The sequence below is a fragment of the Strongylocentrotus purpuratus genome, unplaced genomic scaffold, assembly GCF_000002235.5.
Source record: "Strongylocentrotus purpuratus isolate Spur 01 unplaced genomic scaffold, Spur_5.0 spur5_scaffold_3, whole genome shotgun sequence".
Lineage (NCBI taxonomy): Eukaryota > Metazoa > Echinodermata > Echinoidea > Camarodonta > Strongylocentrotidae > Strongylocentrotus > Strongylocentrotus purpuratus.
The window spans coordinates 32,117,438-32,143,627 of NW_022145609.1; the positions used below are offsets into that span (position 1 = coordinate 32,117,438).

Here is a 26,190-nt window from a genome sequence, read left to right on the forward strand (position 1 = left end):
ATTAGCACACTGCTAACGTTTAAATTTCACAGATAAGACATACATGACATATTCATAATTCCTGCAAAGTTCTACAGAATTTGATGTTGGCTGCAAATGGGACTTAAAGCAACATCCATGGAAGGTCTAATGAATCTTATGACCATGAAATGACTGATCAACCTACATGCAGTGTAGGGATTGTTATTTGGTGTAGTTGTACACTTGTATGAATCTAATTTTTGTTGCTAATTATATTGCAAGTAAACATTACCAGTACTTTTCCCCTCACTAAAACAACACCTTGACTAAACATCAATGTTTTCTGAAAATTTTGATGGATGTATTTCCTTATACTCTCTACTGTCTACATCAAATGTATGACAAATTAATGGATTATTGAAGTTGAAGTTCTGTATTTACATGTACAGTACATGTACAACCATAACAAAATAGTAAATAAGACCTTATGTACATTGTACATACATACTGTACTGTTGCCTTCATAATCGTAATATTTTGAAATAGATATTTATAGCAAGAATTATTCTAGTCAGCATGTGAATGCTCATGTGGCCTTTTGCCTTAATTTGGTCTTTTCTCATGTGGCCTTTTGCAATTGTTTCAAGTTGGACAAGCTATTGGTAAATTCAAGAATGACAATTTTCCATAAAATATGCTCACCTCTTAAAAGGATCGTTTAACAATGTTAAATCTGAGATACACGGCCCTACGTGTTATCAGTGTCTGTGATATGGTGTAATATTGAAGCCCTAAAAAAATTGCGCTTCAAAATGATCAAGAAGTGCCTCAAAAAAGTTAAAATCTTGGAGTGACCGGTTTTACCATACTCGTTTTCCCCAATAGACTGTAGTGTTATGCAAACCGTCAGGCGAACGGTTTTCAAAATTTGTAATTCCAATCATAAATATCTTGATAATCAGACAGGCGATCAGCTTGTAAAAGTCATGGGGTTCCTGACTGACCTAAAGGTTTATAATTATCATTGCATCATGAGCTAAATCCAGAATTTTGATTCAGAATCTGAGACAAAGTTACCGGATCCCTTTAAAGCTAAAGACCAGTTAAATGGTCATGCGATTGCATTGTGAAAGAAACATTGTGAATCGATCAGAAAAGGTTGATCATCTAGCACAGATGTACTGCGAGGTTCTGGAATCATCAAGAAATTTGGCCAAGTCTTCATGAAGTTAGAATCACTGTACACATGAGAAAGATGTATATGGGACTACACACACGTGCGCGACACATGCATTTGTATCTCTCAACAGGCAAGAGATACACTAATTTACCAAATATATCAATTAGTAGGCGGTTTCCCGTCAACATTTTTATCATCATGTATTATTCAAAACATATTCTTTCACATGATTGGTAATAAGAGCTTCCATTTCATTTTTTGAAATTGGGGCGTTTCCAATACTGGTCTTTACCTTTAAAATGGACTGTGCATGTATAAATGTTTATTTACTGTAACAACTACCCGTAGTACATGTATGTGTAGATGAGTTATACAGGTTTAATATGATGGAGTATGCTATCATCATTTATATCCTCTTGTGTATTCCATGATGTGACTGATATTCATAATGCTAATCCAGTTTACAGGGTTGTAATTATTACTAGAAATTGCTTGAGCCATAAGTGGCTTCTTGTATTGTAGCGCAAGATATACTGAGCAGATGGTTCAGCTAGTCTGCATGATCAGACTCTTTTTTTAAAGATGGCATTTTAAACACATAAAGCCAGTTCGTATACAATCTGCGCATCTATAGGCAGATTTGAGGGGTCATTTCTTCTATGATGATTGTAAAACCAGCCGAGACAAATTCTGGGTACATGCTCGTTTGAGCAATCATTTATTTATGCACTGAGGCTATGAGGTACATTCTATGGAACACAGGTGGAAGTATTCTGAAGAGGGCAAACCGGTACAAGGTATACCGGTACATCTACATTGTACATGTAGCACCTCCTTGACTTTGGCAGTTACACAACGTGGGACTTCTCCATTTTTTAAAGATCTGTGAATATTCAAGTTCATTTATTAAAACCACATATGCTAATTATGAGCTGGTCTATTCCACGATGCCTTGCGCCTAGCCTAAATTTGTGAGTCTAAATATGATGTCAAATACTAAATTTTTTCATACCCTTACCAAGTTACGCATGAAGAATAGATTTATCCTGATTTATGTTTTTGAGAATGTGACATATTAAATCTCACATCTAAAATTATTCAACACAGGCCCTAATAAGCCAGTTCACGGTTGCAGTCTGAGCATGAGCAGATAAAGATCATTGCAGAACAAATGTTGAAATACACGGAGACGAAATACTGGATACGTGCTCATGAAAGTTATGTAATCATTATTCATGAATGCACATTAAGTGCACCCCTTGATACACAGGTGGAAGTATTCTTTAAAAAGGGGAAACAAAGGCTATTTATATAGCACCTCCATCGCTGTAGGAGAGATTATTTTAAAATGTACAAAGTGGGACCTCTTCATGTTTTGAAGATCTGTGAATATTCGGGGTCATCGCAGTAATGTGCTAACCGTGAACTGGTCTATTGAACTAGTCCAACTTTTATTTGTGAGTTCTGAAAAACACAAAAAACATCAAATTTACATGTACAAGCAGTATGAATAATTTAGTCATTAACTGTACATGTACAGTGTATGCGCAGCAAAACATGCAGTAGAACGTTCAGTTGATCTACCTTTTATGTACATACATACATGTACATGTATAATTAGGACTGACAAGGGTTTGTGCATGCAGACTATGGTTCAGTAGTGCGAACAAGCTTCCATGCATACTACAGATCAGTAGTGACTTAGTGTTGACAGGCACTAGTCTGTTTACAAGATCACTGTGTACATTGTATTTTAAAGCTTGTTTAGGTGTGCATGTAAATTGTAATATGTATACCGTAATGAGGATTTTATTGATGTTTTACCAGCGTTTTTTAATTTGATTTGATATTTAGTTATTCTCCATATAAATCATCACAAATATATGAGTTTTTAACATGGTCACATAAAATCTTACATAGAAAAATGGGGCCATCATAATAGCTTTATGATATGGGTACCTGGTAGGAATGTATTCCTTGAAATGCTAGAGCGCGGTATGGCAGCCATGCTAAAGCCAGGGTAATAATCGGGAGCACCAAGAGGGTCAAATCTGACTGACATGAGCGCTATACAAGAACCCATTAGTATTATGATGTTCTTGTCATAGGTAAAACATGATATGTAAATATGATATGATTAACAATTTCTGCAATAAGCAATATTGTTTGTATTGATTGTAGACTCTACCGTGCATGCTCCAGACAAGTCCAGTGTCAATTTCTAACACCAACAAATTTGAGAACATACAGTGTAATTTTTCAGGCCATGTTTTGTCCATAGGAGCAATTTAAAGATAAAGTTGAGTTCTGGTCATGCGATTGCATTGTGAGAGAAACGTTGTGGAATCGATCAGGAAAGGTTGATCATCTAGCATATAAGTATTGGGTGTGTACAGCAAGGTTCTGGAATCATCAAATTGATGAGAAATGTGGCCCAGTCTTAGTAAAGTTACAAACACTGTACACAGAAATATGGGCATACACGAACATGTAGTATTAAAAATCTGTCCTGATTTTTATGCTGTTACATGCCATATTTAGAATATTAAGGCAGTTGAAGAGCCATGCTTTTCAGAGAACATTTTTTTATCTGATGTTCTTCCACACTTGCAGTAACAATGATAATGCTCGAAAACTGTTTTTCACCTCTTCCCAGAACTCAACCTTCTCTTTAACTTATTGTGCCATGTACTAGTATATGTACTTTATCTATAGTCCATTAATATTCTGTATTTCCATTATTTATGACGTGCACTTAACGACCAACGTGCTAGTTTGTCAGATCAATAAACCTTTATGTGTATGTATCTTCATCAAATTACCATTGCCTCGCACAGAAGAGGGAGCCCATGCAAACAGAGGTAGGAATATTGGTGTCGTAATATATACATGGCAGTGTGCTAGCTCTCTTCATATATGCTTTGAATTTCATTGATATTTATCTCCTACATTTGTTTTTATTTTGTACATGTTTACCCTCTTTTAAAAATTTGACCTAAATATGTGTAGTCTCTTGTTTATAGAGGTTGTAAGAAAGTCCAGACAGCAATATACAAATTCCTCTATTAATCGCCCTGCTTCCATCTCCTTTCTTGTCTTTGCCACCATTTAAAAAAAAAACTGAAAGTGAGAGAAAGCAAGAGGTCCAAAACGCATTGAAAAATTTAATAGTAAGATCGAGAGGAGAGGAGAGTGAGAGACAGGTATGGTGAGAGACAGACAGAGAGAGAGAGAGAGGTGGAAAGAAAAAATACAGAGATGAGGTTTTAAAAATAATTAGAGGGGGTTGAGGGAGGGATGGAGAGAGACACAGAGAGAGACATAGAGAGAGAGAGAGAGAGAGAGAGAGAGAGAGAGAGAGAGAGAGAGAGAGGGGGGGGGGGATGAATTGAACAAATAATGGGGAAAGGAAATGATTTACATGTACACTGTGTATTGTTTTTTCTGAGCCAGTAGGGGATTAACTCATGCACTTTAACACAGAGTTTATAATGCCCTTCTGACTCCAAACAGACGAATGTGTCATGTATTTATTCTGGTTGTGTACAGTACTTCTGAGTACTTCAGAGTAAATGCTTTTATGTCATTTATATAAAAAAAGGTTGATGAAGGAAAGATGAAGCAGTCATGAATTTCTTATTTAGTGTTTTCCCAAGTTGATGCATCCTTTTATTTATTTCGTTGGTGTTTATATTTACCCCGTTTTTTTTTTAATTAGCTAATGTTTTCCCCTCAGTTCTGAGTTTATACAATGAATGTCCTATATTCTGTTACATGTACATATTGGTGTATTTTCCTTAATATGATTTCTTGTCATTGTTGATGTCAATATCAATTGGTGCATTATATTCTTTTGAGAGTATTACTGTTTCTCAACAACGATATGTTATCATTTTCTCTGCATTTTCTTTTCCAACATGGGGAAACATACATTATCGGATATTTAGCAATAAACGTTCATTCACATGTACATACCGTAAATCTCTGTGTGTAAGGCGCACCCCTATTTTGAGGAAGAAAAAAAGAAAAAAAAAAAATGTTTTGTTGTTGTTGTTGCTTGTGAACTTGTCACAAATAAAAGTAACAATGTCGTTTTTAGAAGAATGTGTATTAATGTAAATTAAAAACAGTAGAGTACCTAGGATAAAACCTTGTGGTACGCCAAAGCAAAATTGGAGGAATTATTATTATAAACTACATATTGAGATCTATTAGAAAGATTACTTTCAAGCCAGGATGACTGACAAATTTGAGTGTTGTTATAGTTTCCTAGTGGTGAGTCAACACACCGATTAATGAGCTGGGAAAAATTGCCAGGCATAGCGCCATAAATTGAAACTTTTTTGTGTACATGTGTATAAGACGCACCCCGACTTTCAATTTTTTTCGGCGGCAAAAAAGTGCGCCTTATACACAGAGATTTACGGTACATGAAATGTGAGTGGAAACAATTAGCAGTTGTAGCATGGATAAATGAGTAGAGTTTATTTTTTGAAGGATGAAATGTACACAAATAGCTTATACATGTTTTGCAAGATGGCTATAGCAAAATGAAGTGTGTTATTAAAAGGTACAGTACATGTAGGTCAAAAATATCATTTTAATCACTGGTGTTCATAAACCTACATTGTATATAAAATCAGCACTCATTGTCTACGGGAACTGGATGGTCCTTGTAAGTACAGGGAATCCTGTTTATAAAGACCGCTCAAGGGAGACAAGAAAAGCGGTCTTTATGAGCAGGTGGTCTTTATGTACAGGTTTCTTTGATACATGTTTCAATGGGAAAGTCTGCTCAAGGGAAACAAAAAATGTGGTCTCTATAGACAGGTCGTCGCTAAAGCAGGTTTGACTGTATTAAGCCAATTAATTGGAATAAGAGAATCTAGTAGTCATTTGGCTAAATGTGTTAATTATTCTCCTCTTATTATTTTACTAGAGTCAAAGAAATGGACCTCGCTACAGCTATAGAAGAGACGACAGTAGCACTCAACCTCTTTCTTAATAACAGATTCAGTGAAGCTAGAGCAATCTTTGAACCATGGTAAGTGAGATTATGAAAGTCCCTTGAGAAGTGATTGTTGTTTAGCACTATCCGCACTCGTTCTTTTGATTTATCATAAAAAGGTGAACAATATTCTATATTGGATAATTGTCACATTAGTAAATTATTACATGTGTGCTTTTTCAAGTGTACATGTATTTTACATCTGCTGTGCATTTAATAGATGGAATGTCTGTGTTTAATTTTTTTTGGATATTTTTAAAATTAATTTAAGGTTGTCTAGGATGTTTTGATTTCAACTTAAACTTATGTTAGAGGCATTTTTGTGCCCACTCCACCTTTAAATTTATGTATTAATCTCTCTCTCTCTCTCTCTCTCTCTTTCTCTCATTCATTCTCTTTCTCTCTCTCTCTCTCTCTCTCTCTCTGTCTCTCTCCCTCTCTCTCTCTCTGTCTCTCTCTCTGTCTCTCTCTCTGTCTCTCTCCCTCTCTCTCTCATCGCACCAGGTCCCACGCCAGCGTCTACCACGCCCTGGGCCACGGCACCATCAGCTACCTCCAGGCCGTCATGACCTTTGACCCCGCGGACATCCAGGAGGCCATCAAGTGGATCAAGAACTCCATCGAGGTGGCCAATCGGTTCCGCAAGAAGACGAGCGTCATAACCTCCATGTCCAAGATGATGTGGAAGACCAATTATAACACATACACAGACGGTAAGCAACACCGTAAAACAAGAACCTCAGCAACATGAAGTGTTTCTAATACTTCAGTAAGCTGTTATAAAGCTCTGTTCAGCAAGTTTAACTGGGCATTGTGGCGTGCGCCTGTAATCCAGCTAACAATGGAAGTTACAAACTGATTCAGACGAGGACGCAGGTTCGAATTGAGTCACGTCTTTCGGACGGCGACATTTAAAGGTCGGTCCCCAGATGTAAATAATCATATCTGATTGATACACGTCTGTAAACACTTAATACACACACACACACATACACACTCACACAAGATGCTGTAAAAAATCCCCCCCCCCCCAAAAAAAAAAGAAGAAGAAAAGAATTATAATGATTGAAGTTAGGTAAAAAATCCAGAGTGCAACAAATTCCCCCATGTGTACTCTGTGATCTGTGTGTTCAGATTTATTATAGGCAATTGTGCAAAACAGATATTCTCCCTGTGTTACAATGTATTTTTCATGGGATAGATAAACCGTAGGCTTCAAGTGCTAGATCAGTCTATAAAAGTGTCTAAAGGGTTGTCATGGAGCTAAATCAAGACTGGAAATTGGAAATTTTGCAAAGCCATTGTGTTGCAGAAAGCAATCATTCCGCCAGTTGTTGCTGAAGTGTTTGGCTTTTGTCATATTTATTTCCTTAAGATAATTTACCATTCATTTATGAATGAGGCTGGGTTTAGATGTCTTTGAAATCAGAGTCGGTATTGGTAGGCCTTGGGTAGGTAGCTTTGCAAAAACTAGCACAAGCACTGCATCTTAGCATTATTGTTATTGTAAAACTTTCTTACACTCTGAGACACTTGAATAAATAAGTTTTCTATTTTTTTGGATCATAAGATGGCAAATTTAAAAACTAATTTCACTTGTAGACAGGCTCTTAATTCATACTGTGTGCTTGTGTTTTCCCTTGAAATATATTTTATTAAATTTATTTGATTAAGATTGCATTTTTTGTGTGTAAACAGAAGAGGTCCATGCCGAGTTGTGCTATGCTGAATCACTCTTGGAGCGTGCAATCCTTTCTTTCATCCAAGATGACAATCTTATCAATTTCATCAAAGGCGGGCTTAAGATAAGAAATGGTTACCATTCTTACAAGTGAGTACGGTTTTCCTCTCTATCTCTCTTGCAATTTAATTTTTTTTAAATTGCATTTGTCTGTTATTGTAATTCTTTCTATTTCTCTCTTTATCCCGTACATTCAAGCTTTTATCTCAATATCTTTTATCGTAGATATCTTACCCCTGCCCCTTCCATCACTACACAAGCACCATTTCTCAAGCACCATCCCTATTCCCCTCTTCCTCCTATTTTTTTTTGAACAGTTTTTTCAAATTATCAAATATTTGTGGTGGTACACAAGTATTAGAAATTGTTATATTTATGGATATTTCAGCCGTCTCTGAACCGATTTTGATCAAACAAAGATGATTTTGTGATTTAAATTGTATGTAGCTTTCAAATTTGACACTCAGTTTTTCTTTATCGCAAAAAAAAATTATTTTGTGTAGCGCCCTCTGCAACAGAACTCAACTATCCCTTTAAAACTAAGTTGATGTTCTACTGCCCTCTTTGGTAAGGCATTAATCATCGTTACCAAGTACCTCGGAGAGGACTGAAAGCTGTCAGTCCCCTCGTCGCCTACATACAAGCATACATATGCTTTCTTAGCAGTCAGGTAAAACAAACAAACAAACAAGATTGTCCAGTGAGGAAATTCAAAATTTAGCAGTAAATGGCTAATAAATTCAGGTCATGTTGTCATTCCAATCTTTGGGGAATTGTCCATAAATGTAGCATGGGACTTGACATTGTGTTCTTCAGTTTAATGACAAAATGTGTTAAGTTGAACTATAAATTTAAAAAACACAATTTTTCTTCTTCTGCAGATCATGTGTACAGATGTTTGAGAATAGGACTTGGCCGTCAGCTAGATCCAAGCAACAATTTGAGAGTGGTGTCAAGTTTGGTAGTGGTACATTTAATCTGGTAAGTCTAATTTTATGTTGGTGTATTTGCATTTATTGCATATGTGGACCACTTTTTTTACATGGATAATTTTGTATCAACTTTCCTGACTTCATGCAGGGCTACATAGGAAATTGGGTAACTGTAGGAGCAAGTCTACTCCAACCATTTTACCAATGCTCTGTATAATTGCATTGCAGGGATTTGCACGGTGAAAATCTGAAAACTTGTAGAATGGCAAAAATGTTGTAAGACTGTCGGTGACAACTTCTTAAAAGTTGTGGTGGCAAATATTCATTATTACCAAAATTACAACAATTTTTCTTTTCAAACTTGAATTTTGCAACTGGCAGTGTTTTATTCACCCCATTCGTTGTGTACAATATGAGGACTTCAATTTTACTCCTAGAGAAAACCACAGGGTCTTTTGGTCTCAAATTTTGCACAAACTGTCTTAAATTCATCATGCTGCTTCAGATTAATTTTGAGATAAGTTATTGAGGACTTGCAAAAACCTGATAGGGGTTTAAAGTGTATTCAGCTTATATACATGTACCTTCGTATCCCTTCTAACTTTTTGCGACATTATCAAAAGACAATTTGTGCAACATATGGCCATCCTACTCGTATCAAATTTCATACTTTGCCTCGTGATACAACATTAACTCTATGAATCAAAATAGAGGAAGTACATGCATTATAAAGTAGACTGAATAATGATACTATGGGTGTGTATTTTGTTATGACAATATTTATAAATACATGTATTATGAATTGTTTCTTTTTTGTTTTTCTAGTGTATATCAATGTTGCCCAAGAGGATACTGAAATTACTGGAGTTTGTAGGATTCTCAGGAAATAGGGTAAGTTTGGGCTCCTTTTCCCTCAATAAGTAAATAATGTCTGCCTCTGTCTGTCTGTCTGTCTGTCTGTCTAAATTATATACATGTGTATATATCAATATTATCTTTCTCTCTCTCTCCCGTTCTCTATCTACGTACCCCCTCTCTCATGTCTTTTCTCTCTCTCTCTCTCTCTCTCTCTCTTTCTTTCTCTCTCTTTCTTTCTCTCTCTCTTTCTTTCTCTCATTCTCTCTCCCTCCCTTTCTCTCTTGTTCTCTCTTTTTACCCCCCTCTCTCTTTCTTTCTTTTTCTCTGTCTTTCTTTTTCTCTGTCTCTTTTTCTCAATTTTTTTCTTCATATTGTATCAAAATATGTGGTCAAAATCTTGCTGTATGCAAGCCATTGCCATTTATTTCAATACGTTCAGGAAACTTGTGGAAAATAAACGTGAAATTTAACGAGGACTTCAGAAATTGTGTGTAATCTACACCCCCTCAAAACTAAATGAAAGTAAGAGTGAATAATTGATAACCAGGGAAAAGTATAGGACATAGAAATAGTTTAGAATGATGATCATGCTTTGTATCTTGTAATATGAAGATCATAAGTGCATTATTAACTTCTCAAAGATAGAGAGACAGAGAGAGAGAGAGAGGAAAGGGGGGAGGGGGAGTGCGGTAGTGAAGTCTTTAGAATTGTCTGTATATAATTTTCAAAAGAATTAGTGAGACAGATGAATCAAAATTTGTATAACAACTTCTACATGTACTAACTTACGACATGAACAGTATTTTCATACCATATCTGTTTAATTTAGCTTATAATTGATTACCATAACCTTTCATGTATGTACCTTTCCTATTGCACTTTGTATAAATGTATCATGTATGTATTTCATCTATTGCACAAGCTGCGCCTTGAGCATTTGACTGTCAAGTGGATTTGGCGCCTTATAAATCTTATGTATTATTATTATTATTATTATATATTATATTTCCTTGTACTGCTCTAAACTAAACAATCCTAAAACTATTTTTAACTTCAGGTTCTTGTCTCTCAATGATTAAATAAACAATTGATCACACAATGTGGAGGAATGATTTTGTATTAAAGGCAAAGTAACATTTTGAGAATAGATTATAAAAACAATTCCCTCCCATATTTTTTTACCAGAGCATGTTGTCCATGTTTGCTTTTAATTGGAGCAGCCATTTGTAATTTTGTGTATTTTGTGTATTGTTGTGAAAAATAACGAACCTGAACTAAATGTTCTAGGAAATGTAAATGACATCTAAATTTGGTACATGCTTGACAAAGTTTAATCCTTTAAAGGGACTTTGTAACATTGTTCAGATGAGAGATAGTGGTGCTAAAAGGTAGCGACTTCAATGCTAGATGTACAATTAAAGAGAATCTGAAAATTTGAGTGAAAACAGACCATTATTCATGGTACAAATTGGGAAAAACTGATCTGATCGATTCCTTAATTCTCCCAACTATATTAGTACAATTTAATTACATTTTAGGTGAATGGAAATCGTCCCAAAGCAATAAAATGGCTCTACATTCCATTCCAGACATTTAAGTGTTGACAGATTTTTTATAGCCTGTTTTACATGTATATCTTTTTTTTCATGGAAAAACGGTTGGGAAAATTCAAAAATTGTTTGGAGAATTTACTGTTAATCACTGTTAGAGGGTGTCATACATCGACTCCTTCAAAGAAAACCATTGATATCTTTGTGGTTTGAGAATTTGTTCAGGATTGTTTGCATGTCAGAGGGTTAGTACAGTAGAAGGAATATAGTAAGTAACATTTTATACAAAAATTGAGCAATTTTTTCATCAACCTTCGACAATGTTACCGAGTCATTTTAATGCTAGTTCAGATATGATGCAGTAAACCGCCACAAAAATCCTTCGCTTTTTTTGTGTACATGTAAATGAATGGCAACTGTGCACAGCAAAGATCCTGTGCATATTCACTGAGCTGTGTGTTATGAGATACAGAAATATGAAGCATATATTACACTTCATGTCCTCATAACAAACACACAGTGGTTTTGCTGAGTCATATCTCAGTGAGGCTTTTGCTGAGTCATATCTCAGTGAGGCTTTTGCTGAGTCATATCTCAGTGAGGCTTTTGCTGAGTCATATCTCAGTGAGGCTTTTGCTGAGTCATATCTCAGTGAGGCTTTTGCTGAGTCATATCTCAGTGAGGCTTTTGCTGAGTCATATCTCAGTGAGGCTTTTGCTGAGTCATATCTCAGTGAGGCTTTTGCTGAGTCATATCTCAGTGAGGCTTTTGCTGAGTCATATCTCAGTGAGGCTTTTGCTGAGTCATATCTCAGTGAGGCTTTTGCTGAGTCATATCTCAGTGAGGCTTTTGCTGAGTCATATCTCAGTGAGGCTTTTGCTGAGTCATATCTCAGTGAGGCTTTTGCTGAGTCATATCTCAGTGAGGCTTTAGAAGACCAATGTGCCAAGATAAGTGGTTAAAGAGAATTATAATTAAAGAAATTATATTTTTGACAGGTCATTCCTTCTACAGTTGTTCCGATTTGATTCATAATGTTCCATATAGTTTCTTTATAGTTTCTCTATAGTTTGCCTTTACATGTTGCTGTTTCTCTGCGACACTGTATAGATAATTGAACATGTTTTTTTTTTTTTTTGGGGGGGGGGCATATGTCAATGATCTGTGCATTGTAGAATGAACTTGAATGAACATAAATTCAGAGACTGGTAAACTAACCCATCTCTTCCATTGCTTCCTACACAGATAAAAGGGCTGACTGACTTAGAAAGGGCTTCCAAGCTGCCTTGTCTGAGGTCTCCTATGTGTTCTATGGTGATTATTAGCTACCATTCAATAGGAACATATGTGTTTGGTGAGTACAGCTAGATGATTAGGTGTCTCAATGTCTACACTTAATCTCTAATAATCACATGTATTGTCTTTTTACAGGACCGAGGCAATATGTATTTCATGAGTATTGCTATGCTAGATGATAAGGTGTCTGAATGTCTATTCTACATCCATCAATCGTATGGAGAGTATTTATATATTAGGCTTGTTACTTGTACAGTTTTCGTAAATGTTTATATAGGGATTTTGTTCATGTTTTCTCTCTCGATTATGTACTTCTGATAGAGGCAACGACCTGGCCAGATGGATATTAGAACTATCTTGCAAGAACTTGATCCATTACTTTGATCTTTTAGACCCTAGCACTTACTTTAGAATGGAGCTGTAGTATATTTATCCTTTTATATGTTATTGATATTTAATTTTTACATGTATAATGCTGTTTTTTAACCGTTATGATGTACTTGGCCTTGTAAATGACCATGCAATTTAGCTTCGGCTGGAATTTTTAAAATTTTTAATAAACCCTTCTTGAGTTGAATTGAAATTAAATTTGTCTGACATTTGGTCCTTTTCTGTCTTTACCTACAAGACAATGCTTGCATGCCTTCCAAATGATGTCTTTCTTCTTCTTTGTAGGTACTGCTGATGGAGACATCGAGTTTGCCAGACAAATCTTAGAACCGTGTCTCAGGAATTATCCCAAGGGGGTCATCTTCTTATTCCTGGCTGCAAGGATAGAAGAGATCTCGGGAAATATGGATGAAGTGAGTAGAACAAAAACAAACAAACAACAACAACAATGTATGCACATTCTCCACTCCCTGAGGTTCACTACATCACCGATGTGTCTATTAAAAGCGCTTTACAGATATATTATTACTCCGGTCATCGGATTCAGGCTTACCCGCACACAATGTATGCACATTCTCCACTCCCTACTCCCTGAGGTTCATTCCAGCCAGGCATCAATATCAGAGATGCCAACTGTTCCGTTTTTGCCGTATTTGTTCCGTTTTTTTGCTATGAATACGGCAGTATGTTTTTTGTATGTTTTGTTACGTTTTTTTAATTTTTTTTTTTTTTTTAATTTATGCCCCTCCACCTGGCACTATGCCTGGCAATGTCTCCCAGCTCAGTAATCGGTGTGTTTACTCACTACTTGGAAACTAGAACAACACTCAAATTTGTCTGTCATCTTGGTTTGAAAGTAATTTTTCTAATAGATCTCAATATCATGGTGTACCACAAGGTTCTTTCCTAGGTCCTCTACCGGTTTTAATTTACATTAATGATCTTGCACATTCTTCTAAAAATGACATTGTTAATATCATTTGTGACAAGTTCATAAGCACAAACGGCGCCTTCAACTACACCTCGCAGTTAAATGAAAGTCCTTCACTGCATGTTTTTTTTTAATACCGACCTGGCTTGCTGCCGAGAGTATTTTTTAAATTTATTTATTTTTTTCTTTTTATTTTTTTCTTGGCCCCCAAAATAAGAGGTGCGTCTTATACCCGGAGATTTACGGTATGTGGTACTGCCATTTTTGTTTTAAGCTGCTCGATTAGGCGATTCTTTCGAAAATACTGTTTTTTGCTCTTAAGAATACTTTTTTTTGTTGATGAAGGTTGGCATCTCTGCATCATTCTTACTAGCCCACACTTGCTCATCTAACCACATTAATTTTCGCATCCTACCGGGTACCCATTTAACACCTGGGTGGAGAGTGGCAAATGTAGATTAACGTCTTGCCAAACCCTGTACCTTGTGATCTGCAGTTGGGTGACTTACCCACTAGACCACAGCACCTTTACATACAAACAAACAACAAACAAGGGAATATGTCACTTGATTAAATACAAGCAGTGGAAATTTCTTGTCTAACTTGGTTAGAATTTGATGTCTTTGGCTGAAATGCTGCGATGTGTTCTTACAGCAGGTAAAGACATACCCTTGGGAGTGTCTGTGAAAAGTGCATCATTGTTTGCTTGTACTAGACATAGTGAAATTACCAGTTAATGTGTGTACACTATTTTTATATGCAGCGACACTTGTGGCCCACTTGAAAATACATTATTTGAAACTTGTTGGGATAGATCAGATAGCATTAAGATATTGTTCTGGCGAGGGATTCACTAAGAGAATTTCCTTTGATGTGTGGTTTTTCTTACGGTGTATGTATTACTTAAAGAGAAGGTTGAGTTCTGGTCAAGCGATTGTATTGTGAAAGAAACCTTGTGGAATAGATCAGAAAATATTGATCATCTAGCATATAAGAATTTATGTGTATTGCAAGGTTCTAGAATCATCAAAAAATGCTAAGAAATTTGGCCCAGTTTTGGTAAAGTTACAAGCACTGTACACAGAAAGATGTATATGGGACTAAATGAACATGTGGCGAAAAAATCTGCCCCGATTTTTATGATGTTTCATGCCATATTTAGAATATGAAGGCATTTGAAGAGCCATGCTTTTCAGGGAAGGTGTTTTATCTCATGTTCTTCCACACTTGCATGATAACAATGATAACGCTCACAAATTATTTTTCACCTCTTCCTAGAACTCAACCTTCTCTTTAAAGGTAAAGATCAGTATTGGAAACGCCTCAATTTCAAAAAATGAAATGGAAGCTCTTATTACCAATCATGTGAAAGAATATGTTTTGACTAATACATGATGATAACAATTTTGCCGGGAAACCGCCTACTAATTGATATATTTGGTAAATGAGTTTATATATATGGTCTGTGAGAGATAAACACATGTGTCGTGCATGTGTGCATATAGTCCCATATATATCTTTCTGTGTACAGTGCTTGTAACTTTACGAAGACTGGGCCAAATTTCTTATCATTTTGATAATTCCAGAACCTTGCAGTACGCACCAATACTTATATGCTAGATGATCAACCTTTTCTGATCGATTCCACAACGTTTCTTTCACAATGCAATCGCATGACCATAACTGGTCTTTACCTTTAAGACTTGTCTGTCAGAAATGTGAAGTAAATGTAACAGAGAACATCTGTTATTGGGTAAATACCCGAATGGTGCTGGTTCCAAATGAGATCCCATAGTTGTAAGTCTCTAAAGACAATTTTACTTCAGATAGTTCTACCATTTTCAATATTTGCTCTAAATAAAAAATGGATAGAAGGGTGTACCTTTAATCACAAATGTAGATATAATTGTCAATTTGATGAGACAAAGGACTAGATTAAATGGTCTCAGTTGTTAGCGATGTTTGAAAGAGTGGTCCCTGAAGGAGGTTTTAAACTAGTTCCTCTATTGCAGTACATTATGACATCATAGCTATAAAGTTGCGTTGAGGATTGCAATTTGGTTTTAGGTCAGGTTAGGTTTAGTGTTAAAGATAAAGGTGAGTTCTGGTCATCGTGAAAGAAAAGGTGTGGAATGGATCAGAAAAAGTTGATCATATAGCATGTAAGTATTGGTGGTGTGTACTGCAAAGTTCTGGAGTCATCAAAATCATAATATACTTGGCCAAGTCTTGGTAAAGTAACAAGCACTGTACACAGAAAGATGTATATGGGACTACACAAATGGTGTCGGGGCTACCAATCTCGATTTCCTAATCTTTCTATGCTCATTACTCATCCAGTATACATTTGCTACCAAAATCATTTGGCAAATGACATTTATTTGTAATCTTGAACATTCAGTGTAAGTTTTGTTTGATTCGGAGAGAATTCATTTTTTTTTTTTTTTTACCAGAACTCACCTTTATCTTTAAGGTTAGGGTTAGGCAAAGTAGTTAATCTAGGATTAAATGGACTTTCATCAGAGTAGGATATTGACCACAGAGCAACAGTTATAGCAGATTGTCTAACCGAATCCCTATTGCTCTTCCGTTGCAGGCCATTGAGAAGTTCCAGGAGTGCATCGCATCACAGCAGGAATGGAGGCAGTTCCACCACTTGTGCTACTGGGAGCTCATGTGGTGCCACGCCTACAAGCTGGATTGGCCAATGGCGGCTCAGTATGCACATAAGCTGTGTGAAGAAAGCAGGTGGTCAAAGGTAAGGGCTGACCTCTGACCTTTCACTACTCAAAATATCACCAGGGCCCTATTTCATAAAATTATTATCAACGACAAATGCTAAATTTCTACGACAAATTTTCTCTCAGCCAATCAGATGGCATGAATTCAGTAGCTTATAACAGTAGCTTGTAACTTGTTATTGATATCAAGTTTTATGAAACAGGGCCCTAAGCCATCTATACACATGAGTTCGGTTTCTTGGTTTCAGTTGATCACAACATGGCGTATATTCTTTTGTTCTGTGCTTGCCCAACAAAGCAAAGTGCCCGACTCGAACCAGGTTGGCCAAACTCTGTATCTTGATGGCTCTGTGTGTGGTGAAGAGACAAGATGTCAATTTTCTGAGAATGTATCTGCAGCCTTCTTTAAAAAATCAGCTCAAGGCAAACCTATTCCGCATTGCGTACAACTAGCCAGGATACCGGGGTCTTTTCCAAGTGAACTATGACATACCGTAATTAACGTAGTATAAACCGCACCTTTTTGCCGCCGAAAAAAAATTAAAAGTCGGGGGTGCAATTTATACACGGTACACCAAAAAATTGTTTAAATATTTTTTTTTAAGTTTCGATTTATGCCCCTCCACCTGGCACTATGCCTGGCAATGTTTCCCAGCTCAGTATTCGGTGTGTTGACTCACCTCTCGGAAACTAGAACAACACTCCAATTTGTCTGTCATCTTGGTTTGAAAGTAATCTTTCTGATAGATGTCAATATGTAGTTTATAATAATAATTCCTCCAATTTTTCTTCTATTACACAGCGTACTACAAGGTTCCATCCTAGGTCCTCTACTATTTTTTAAATTTACATTAATGATCTTACACATTCAGCTGCACCTCACAGTTAAATGAAAGGCCTTCCTGCGTGGGTTTTTTGACACTGACCTGGCTTGCTGCCGAAAAAGAGGGGTGCGGTTAATACACGAGGGCGGTTTATACACCGTTAATTACGATATACAGAAGTTTCATCGGCACCTTTGATTAGGCAACTAGACATTGGCGCTCCTGAAGTGGATGTACATGGATGCTTATATTACGTATCACAATATCTCACTTAAAGATGAAGTTGAGTTCTGGTCATGCGATTGCATTGTGAAAGAAAAGGTGTGGAATGGATCAGAAAAAGTTGATGATGTAGCATGTGAGTATTGGTGTGTACTGCAAGGTTCTGCAGTCATCAACATCATAATAAATTTGGCCCAGTCTTGGTAAAGTAACAAGCTCGACACAGAAAGATGTATATGGGACTACACAAATGGTGTTGGACCTACTTACATTGATTTCCTTATCTTTATTTGCTCATTACTCAGCCAGTATACATTTTCTACCAAAATAGTTTGGCAAATGACATTTATTTGTAATCTTGAACATTTAGTGTTTGATTCTGTGAGAATTCATTTTCCTTTTTGTACCAGAACTCAAGTTTATCTTTAATCTTTCTTGTCTACAATTTCACAGGCCATTTACCACCATCAGCAGGCTAGTTTCTTGGCCATGCACCTGCCACGCACGGAGGCCTGCATACAGAACATCAACGATATCTATGCGAAGGTACCAGACCTCAAGCAGCGCATCGCGGGCAAGTCCATCCCCATGGAGAAGTTTGCAGTGAGCAAGGCCAAGAAGCAGCTGGTCCATGGGACAGAACACTCACTAGTAGGACTGGTATGTATGTAGGTGTGCATGTGCATGTGTAACAGGCCTGATAAAAACTTTTTTTTTCCCCCGATTTTTTGTCCGGATTTTCCCTTATTTTCTCTATTCTTCCCTATTTTTCCCTATTATTTCCTAATTTTTCTTACTCAAAAGGGGGGGGGGGGGGAATGTTGTTAGATGCCATTTGTTCTCCCGAATCCTCGTCTTTTTTTTTTTACTCAAGGGGCCGGGGCGTGATTGAGGTGCTCACTATCACCCCTGGGGGGTGTTTCACAAAGATTTTAAGTCGAACTTAACTCTAAGTTGGACTTAAATATTATGGAGAGCCATTTGTAGCCTTATAATGAAATATATTCAAAAGCGAAAATTCAAGTATTTTAGACTTTTCATAAATTCCACATCAAGAACATGAAGTCTCCCATGATAATAGAAAATATGAATGATTTGAATCAACATTTTATGCCTTTTAAAATAATTTTAACAAAATACTTTCAAGGATGTTTATGGCTTTCCATAATTGTTAAGTCTAACTTAGAGATAAGTTAAACTTATGATCTTTGTGAAACACCCCCTGGTGTTATTAGGTTTATACAGATTTGTTTCAATAATATATGATTGTTCACGTCTGGGGACCCACCTTTAACGTCATCATCCAAAAGACGCGACTCGGTTTTAAACCGGGGTCACCTGAGCCAGTATGTAGGCGAAGACAGAGAGCTGATGAAGTTGGCTAGTCCAACTCACATCTCTCTAGTGCATAGGCATTTAGTAATGTGTATTTACATCCCGGAGGAGTCGCTTCATATTCAAAGGGGTAACGTATGATTGTTAGCAAAGTTTTAAAATGGCCTCCTCTTTGAGGACTTTCAAGAACATTTTCCAGAAAATATGACCCCTTTTTGCATAAATGCAGATAAAAAATAAGCTAAAGATAAACCCTAAATTTGCTTATCAAGCACAAAGTAGCAAGAAGTACACTATTTTTATTAATTTTGCTATGCTGTACATTAAACGAGTCGAAGGCCCGTCCTTGAAACATGTGACCCTTTTACGTGATATTTCTTGGTCTTCATATATTCTTTGTTAGTATATCATGTAGCTGTGAGCATATCATTCATCTGCTGCCTAAACTGTCATCTCAGCTCTGCTGGAACTTTCAAATTGAGCTCGCTGATTGAGCTATTAGCATATCTGGATGTTGAATATTAAAGGGCTGTGTTGCTTGTAAACATTTGAATGTTTTTATTTTACTTTGAATATCATATATTTGTATGCCTTTAATTGACCATTTTAAAAATAGGTCCATGTACATGTATACCGTATACACAATTCAACGAACAGGACAGTTTATATATCAAAGTTTCAATTTAAACATATTATTTTAAGAAAACATTCAATATGTAATTTTATAATTTCATACTTTTTTTCTTGTTCAGGAATTGATCTACATCTGGAATGGGTTCTCAATTTTAGCCAAGAAGAAAGAACTCTTAGAGCCAGTACTCCTGCTGACAGAGGCAACTCTTCAAGAACTCAAGAAAACTAAAGGTGAGTTCACAGTATAATATTTGACAACAGTGATAGTACATGTGCTAGACATGAATGACACATTCCATGGAGAGCACACAGAAGCAAAAACAAAAACAAACAAGCAAACAAAGAGATATCTTCTTCTTATCGAGTCACTACACAAGTCCCGTCCAGTGGTCCACACAGGCTTTGGCACGGCAATTCACGGCTTCCAGGTCATCTTGGGTGCATGGCTCTGGCAGGAGTGGGCAGACTAGCAGGTGTTCCATTGTCTGTTCCTGGCCGCATTCACATGCCGTTTGTTCGTCTCCTAGACCCCACCTCTGCATTAGGACTCTGCATCGACCGTAGCCAGTTCTTAGGCGGTTGAGGCTAAGCCAGGTAGGCCAAGTCTCACTGGAGCCGGTTGCGAGGGATTCCTTCGGGCTGAGGGAGAGTTTATGTGGAGTGGTCTGAAGGTGGTTAGACCACAAAGTCATCCTTTGGTTGTGAGGGCTAGTATTAAGAGGCTCTACAGAGTGCAGAAAGCTGTGTCTGGATTTGTGCCGCTTGCCCACTGGCTGTTGTTCGAAGAGTGGGTGGAGTGGATTGTTTTCTTGTTTGTCCTAAGAGATATCAAGATATAAGCTGAATTGAATTCAACCAATCGATCATGAACAAACATTAATACAAAAAAAGGTAGTAATGATAGTGAAATCTTGTATAACGCTCATGTCACATACATCGCTCCATTATGATTACCCAGGCTTCAGCATGGCTGCCATTACTGTGCTCTAGCATTTAAGGAATTACTTCCTGCTGGGTACCCATTAACCTCACCTGGGTGGAGTGTGACAAATGTAGATTAATGTCACAAATGCCAAAGGACTTTAGTGATGTGACAGGGATTTGAACCCCATACCTTGTGGTTCACAGTCCGGAGACTTATCCACTGGATCACAACACCTCAACTATTTCATGTTTTTACACAATGGCCCTCCCTCGTGAAGAACAGTACATTTTTTCCAGATTTTCTAAACAATCTAAATGTTTGTATTGAAAGTACAAGTATCGATTGTTCCTTAGACAACTACAGATTATCAATGCTCCTCAAAGGTTTTTTTTTTGAGATCGCCTTTATATCAAGGTCACAAACTGTATGATTTTTAAACTGTTCTTTGTGTTTTCAGGTGAAGCAAGTAGAAGTAGCGGTTGTTACTGGGACGACTACAGTCTAGCCATGCTGCTGAAGGGAATCACCCTGAGATATCTATCAAGACCTTCTCAGGCTGAACTCTGCTTTCAAGAAGTCATCTCAAAGTAAGATTCATCATCGCCTCTCAGGTATCTTAGAACCTTTCCTAAGCAATAGACTAGGGACCGTATTCAATTCCATACTTACGTACAAAATGTAAGCTTTTTACTTAGTAGTTGGCTTAGATAAAATACTTAGCCAATTTTGGTATTCAATTCAAACTTTTGGCTAACTATTTTACCCTAAATCTAAGACAGCTCCCTACCAGACTTAAGCCAATTATTTGGAGGTCTTGATTTGCAGGCATAATGGTTATAAGCTACTAGTGAGATCCTTGCTTCTGATTGGCTATCAGCAGATTTGTCACTGATTTTTGTAATTTGTCATTGAAAAAAGGCTTTGAGAAACAGGTCCCTGTTTACTGACATATTTAAAGGGAAAGTCCACCCCCAAAATAAGTTTGTTTCGATAGAGGCAGAATAATAAGAAAATCAGGTGAGTGAAAGTTTGAGCAAATTCTGAATGAAAATAAGAAAGTTATGAATTATTGAAGTTGTGATCAATCAAATACAAATTGGCAACTCTGTGACTTATTATACGAGCTCTCCTTCATTTGCTTTGTGCATAATATTCCATAAAATCATGTTTTCTTCGTTATTGATGATGGAATATATATTTGTTCCTTGCAGGGGGAGTATAGAAACATATTTGCAATTATTATATTTAGGGTGCATGTATGGTTGAAATTTTTCTTGAGGGAAAATGAAAATTTTAGATTTTTTTAGTACTGAGCAAATGGAAGTTGAGCTTGCATGATAAGTCATAGAGTTGCCAATTTGTGTTTGATTGATCACAACTTCAAAAATCCTAACTTCCTTATTTTTAATCGGAATTTGCTCAAACTTTCACTGACTTGTTTCTCTCATTTTTCTACTCCTATTAAAACTAACTTAATTTCAGGGTGGACTTCCCCTTTAAAATTTTGTGCACACTTTTAAAGAAAAAGGTTGCTACTGAAAACCTGAAAGCTTGTCTGGGGGCTTGCCCGACATAGCAACACATAATGTATGTAGACTAGATTCCAAGGATTGTAGGTCATTCATTAATAACAGGCTAATGGAATAACTTGTAACTAGGTCCCCAGGAAAGAAACATCCACAAATATGAATATATTAGTGAACCGTTCTATTGACTATCTTATCATGTGTCACCCTAGGCTTGAGGCAGAAATTGTCCAGTCCCCCAATACCTGTTTTCTAAATGAGTTGTTCAGCGTGTTTCTACAGAACACAAAACAGAAACATAATGATTACAAATATATATATGCACATACAATGGCTAAACTCCAGTTACATGTTACATCATGGTTAAGGGTCTCTCCACATGTCTATCCACTGGTCCATCTACATTTAAAAAAAAAGGTTATTCAGAGGATAAACAATTTGGTTTCCAAATTAACAGGCAATTTTTTAAAAAGTGTAACTGTATCTAAACCTTTTTCCTCCTTTTTAATTTCCAATTGCTTGATTTAACAGTGAACGAGATCTCCATTATGATCACTACGTGGTGCCCTATGCAACGCTGGAACTTGGATTGCTTTATCTACAGTATAACAGACTTCAGGAAGCTAAGACGTTCCTCACCCAATGCAGGTATTGCAGATTAATTATCCCCCTTCTATCCCCTTCCCCTAAATGATAAATGGGTAATTTAACTGATTTAAATGATGTAAGCGTAGAGAAGTGCAGCAGTGAAAAGATCAACAAATGGCACTGGCCAAAAAGTGAAAACGCAAGAATTAATGTGTTTTGTCAAAAAAGAATTGCAAAATCTTCATTAGTCAACAACACCAGAAAGGATCCATCCCCCCCCCCCCAACAAAAAGGGGGTTAATTAATTAGGTAATCAATTGAAAGTCTATTGATAATTAAATGAGTAGTAATTTAAAGTTAAAGGTAATTTTCTGAAAAACATTAGCAACAACAACAGCAACAAAGAGACAAAATGAAAAATTGATGAGGTGAAGACATAGATATTTATATGACTAATGAAATATTGAAATACTGTTAATGTGATCATTTACTCATTCTCCTCCCACCTCTCTGTCTCTCTGTCTGCCTCTTTCTTTTTTTCTCTCTCTTTCTCTTTCTCTCTCTCTCTCTCTCTTTCTCTCTCTATCTCTGTCTCTCTCTGTCTCTGTCTCTCTCTATCTCCCTCTCTCTCTGTCTTTCTCTCACTCTCACTCACTATGTCTCTCTCTGTTTCTCTCTAACTTTCTCACTCTCTCTCTCTCACTCTCTATGTCTCTCTGTCTCTCTGTACTCTCTCTGTCTTTCTCTCTCCCTCTCTTTCTGTATGTGTGTGTGTGTCTCTCTCTCTGTCTCTGCCTTTCTCACTCTCCCTCTCTCTGTCTCTCTCTATCTCTTTGTCACTTGTTCATTCTCAATGTTAATAATGGATGCCCAGACATCACAACAAGAAGTACATGCTGGAGAACCGACTCCACTTCAAGATGCACGCTGCCCTGGACAACCTAAAGACCAAGATGGCCCAATCCTCGGAGATCCCGGCCCAGGACTCGCTCAACCTCGAAGGAGAGGACGAGGCAGGGCCTGGACCAGAAGATGGACTGGAATCGAACCTTACAACCGAAGTGTCCCAGGACTCGCTTGACAAGGACCAGGACTCTCCTGCAGGTGATGGACCAGTAGATGGACCAGTAGATGGACCAATAGATGGACCAGAATCAACTGAAGATGGGATAGTACGGACTAATGGTGCAGAAGACCAGGACCTGTCGTCTGGTCCTAGTTCGTCTTCAGCTTCGCAGAATGCCTTGAGCTGAAACTGCAGCTCAAAGCAATGCTTTTAGAACACTTCTGAGATTCATCTTCCATTCTTCATATCGTCTGCTGAGAGCCAAAACATTAAATCATACTCCATAGAGTTAACACTCTTCTGGTCCTCAACTGATGATATAGTGTTTGAATGATCTTAAGTCATCATTCAATGCGCTTAAAGGATTTTGACATGACCCAACAGTTTCAACAACAATACCAAAGCATAGGTATTCTGATAGTAAAAGTTGTTTGTCTTATGATCAGTTTTTCGATGCCAAAGTATAGTAATCATCATAAATAATGATAGAAGTACTTAATAATATCCATCTAATGAAAATACACGGTTCACCCATACGTGGGAAAAAGGTAAAAAGTAATTTCTAGACTGCTGTGAGCACTGAAATCAGTAGCCTAGCAAGACCCGTGGTTACATTGGAGCGCCTCTAGGACCCTGACTCTCAGCTGAAAATATGACGACTGAAAATGTGACATTCCGCATTACATCCAACACACTGAGCCATTGATAAAGTTGTACATAGTTTTCTATTCCTGTGTTTCATAGTGGTTTAAAGAGAAGGTTGAGTTCTGGGAAGAGGTGAAAAATAATTTGAGAGCATTATCATTGTTATTATGCAAGTGTGGAAGAACATCAGATAATAAAATGTTCCCTGAAAAGCATGGCTCTTCTAGTTAATGCCTTAATATTCTAAATATGGCATATAACAGCCCAAAAAATTGGGACAGATTTTTATGCCACATGTTTGTGTAGTCCCATATACATATTTCTGTGTACAGTGCTTGTAACTTTACCAAGACTGGGCCAAATTTCTTATCATTTTGATGATTCCAGAACCTTGCAGTACACACCAATACCTATAGATGATAAACCTTTTCTGATTTATTCCACACCGTTTCTGTCACAATGCAATCGCATGACCAGAACTCAACTTTATCTTTAAGCTTCATTGGGTAGACCCCTAGGAGAGCAATATAGATAGATGATGATTTGAAATGTTGCCATTGCTGTACCCATCCCCTGAATACATTCCAGTAAGTTACCTTAGGATTGCTAATTAAGAACACTGAATAATTTTGTACTTTCGTATTTGCAATATATTAGCATGGCATTTGATAGTAGTTGTACAATACATTTTATTAGATGAAAACACCATGAGACATTTGGTGAAAGAGATTTTAGTGCACATTGATATATTCAGAGGTATATATGGAGACAACTTCAACAAGTATTTCAACTGTGGAAAGCCAAAGAAAAGTAAATACAGAACCAAATGGTGCATGTTGTTCTGCCTTAGCTAAGGTATGAGCCACCTTATGACATAAAGTTATGAAACATTATGTGATTCTAATTCATTATATTATATTTATGTAAATGAACTAAGTTACTCTGTCGATCCTGGTATCTTTTCCCAGCTCGTAGGTTGATTGCAACACATTTCCACGCATTTCTGTTCTCTGCCATATTAGTACACTCTTGCAGTGTCATTCCACTTCAGGTTTTTACGTTCTCCTCTCAGTTGGTTCTCTGCTTTCCTCTCGGTCTAGTACCTTCAATTTTTTTTTTCCAAGTTTTATTTGTTCCACATTTTACAGAAAATATAAACATACATATAAAATATAAAATTATACAATATAATTGTAGTATAAATGAGTACATATCAATGATTCTCAATTCATATAATAGATTAAGTAGAATGTGAGGATCCTATCAAAAAGCAATGCTTGTATAATATAGGTTCCTGAAAAAAAAAAGTAATGTAGATGAAAAACAGTAGCAGTAGAGAAAGATGTAATTTAGAGGAGAGAATTTAAAACACAATGAAATAAGGACATTTGTATACAAAATAATGCATTAGCACCAATACCCAGAGTCACCCAATTAAAATGCGTAGTCAAAATGCATAGTCACTCGAGCAATTTAGTAAGCATAGCACAAAGTAATTTGTTTATAAACATTACAAAACCGGAACATGCATAATTAATTAACAATTCTAAGAAATCCCTCAAGAGACTCTGATGAATTGTAATATGAGCAAAATATTCCTCTTTCTCTTTAACTTTTGCTATGATGATATTTTGTTAAAGCCTTGCCATTCAAATCTGTACATGATATTCCCGTACCTTGGCGCACTTTTGGTTCTCGCATTGAGTCCTCAGTCTACGAAGCAGAAATTAAGCGTTTGAAGCGCACTTTTATCAAGTTGACCATGAGATGGCGCTGTGCAATAAACAGTTCACTCGGGCAGAAAGTTCATCAGTTCAGTATCACTTTAAAAACTGGCA

The 26,190-nt window shown here is 36.8% G+C and overlaps 1 protein-coding gene across 4 annotated transcripts in view; it reads left to right on the forward strand.

Moving 5' to 3' along the window:
• LOC585926 (tetratricopeptide repeat protein 39B) overlaps nucleotides 1–24,535 on the forward strand; it is a 36,767-nt gene extending 12,232 nt beyond the window's left edge. For 2 of the 4 annotated variants that reach the window (XM_030996203.1, XM_030996205.1), the window contains 13 exons: nucleotides 6,081–6,185; nucleotides 6,654–6,862; nucleotides 7,848–7,980; nucleotides 8,772–8,871; nucleotides 9,648–9,713; nucleotides 12,476–12,584; nucleotides 13,202–13,329; nucleotides 16,444–16,605; nucleotides 18,088–18,294; nucleotides 19,722–19,833; nucleotides 20,985–21,114; nucleotides 22,585–22,701; nucleotides 23,516–24,535. In XM_030996203.1, coding sequence (XP_030852063.1) covers nucleotides 6,081–6,185; nucleotides 6,654–6,862; nucleotides 7,848–7,980; nucleotides 8,772–8,871; nucleotides 9,648–9,713; nucleotides 12,476–12,584; nucleotides 13,202–13,329; nucleotides 16,444–16,605; nucleotides 18,088–18,294; nucleotides 19,722–19,833; nucleotides 20,985–21,114; nucleotides 22,585–22,701; nucleotides 23,516–23,894 — 1,957 coding nt within the window. In that variant the 3' untranslated portion in view covers nucleotides 23,895–24,535. Of the gene's footprint in view, nucleotides 1–3,799; nucleotides 4,003–6,080; nucleotides 6,186–6,653; nucleotides 6,863–7,847; nucleotides 7,981–8,771; nucleotides 8,872–9,647; nucleotides 9,714–12,475; nucleotides 12,585–13,201; nucleotides 13,330–16,443; nucleotides 16,606–18,087; nucleotides 18,295–19,721; nucleotides 19,834–20,984; nucleotides 21,139–22,584; nucleotides 22,702–23,515 lie in introns of those variants that run through there. The other 2 variants (XM_030996204.1, XM_030996206.1) reach the window with 2 other exon arrangements.
• The last annotated feature ends 1,655 nt before the right edge of the window (nucleotides 24,536–26,190 follow it).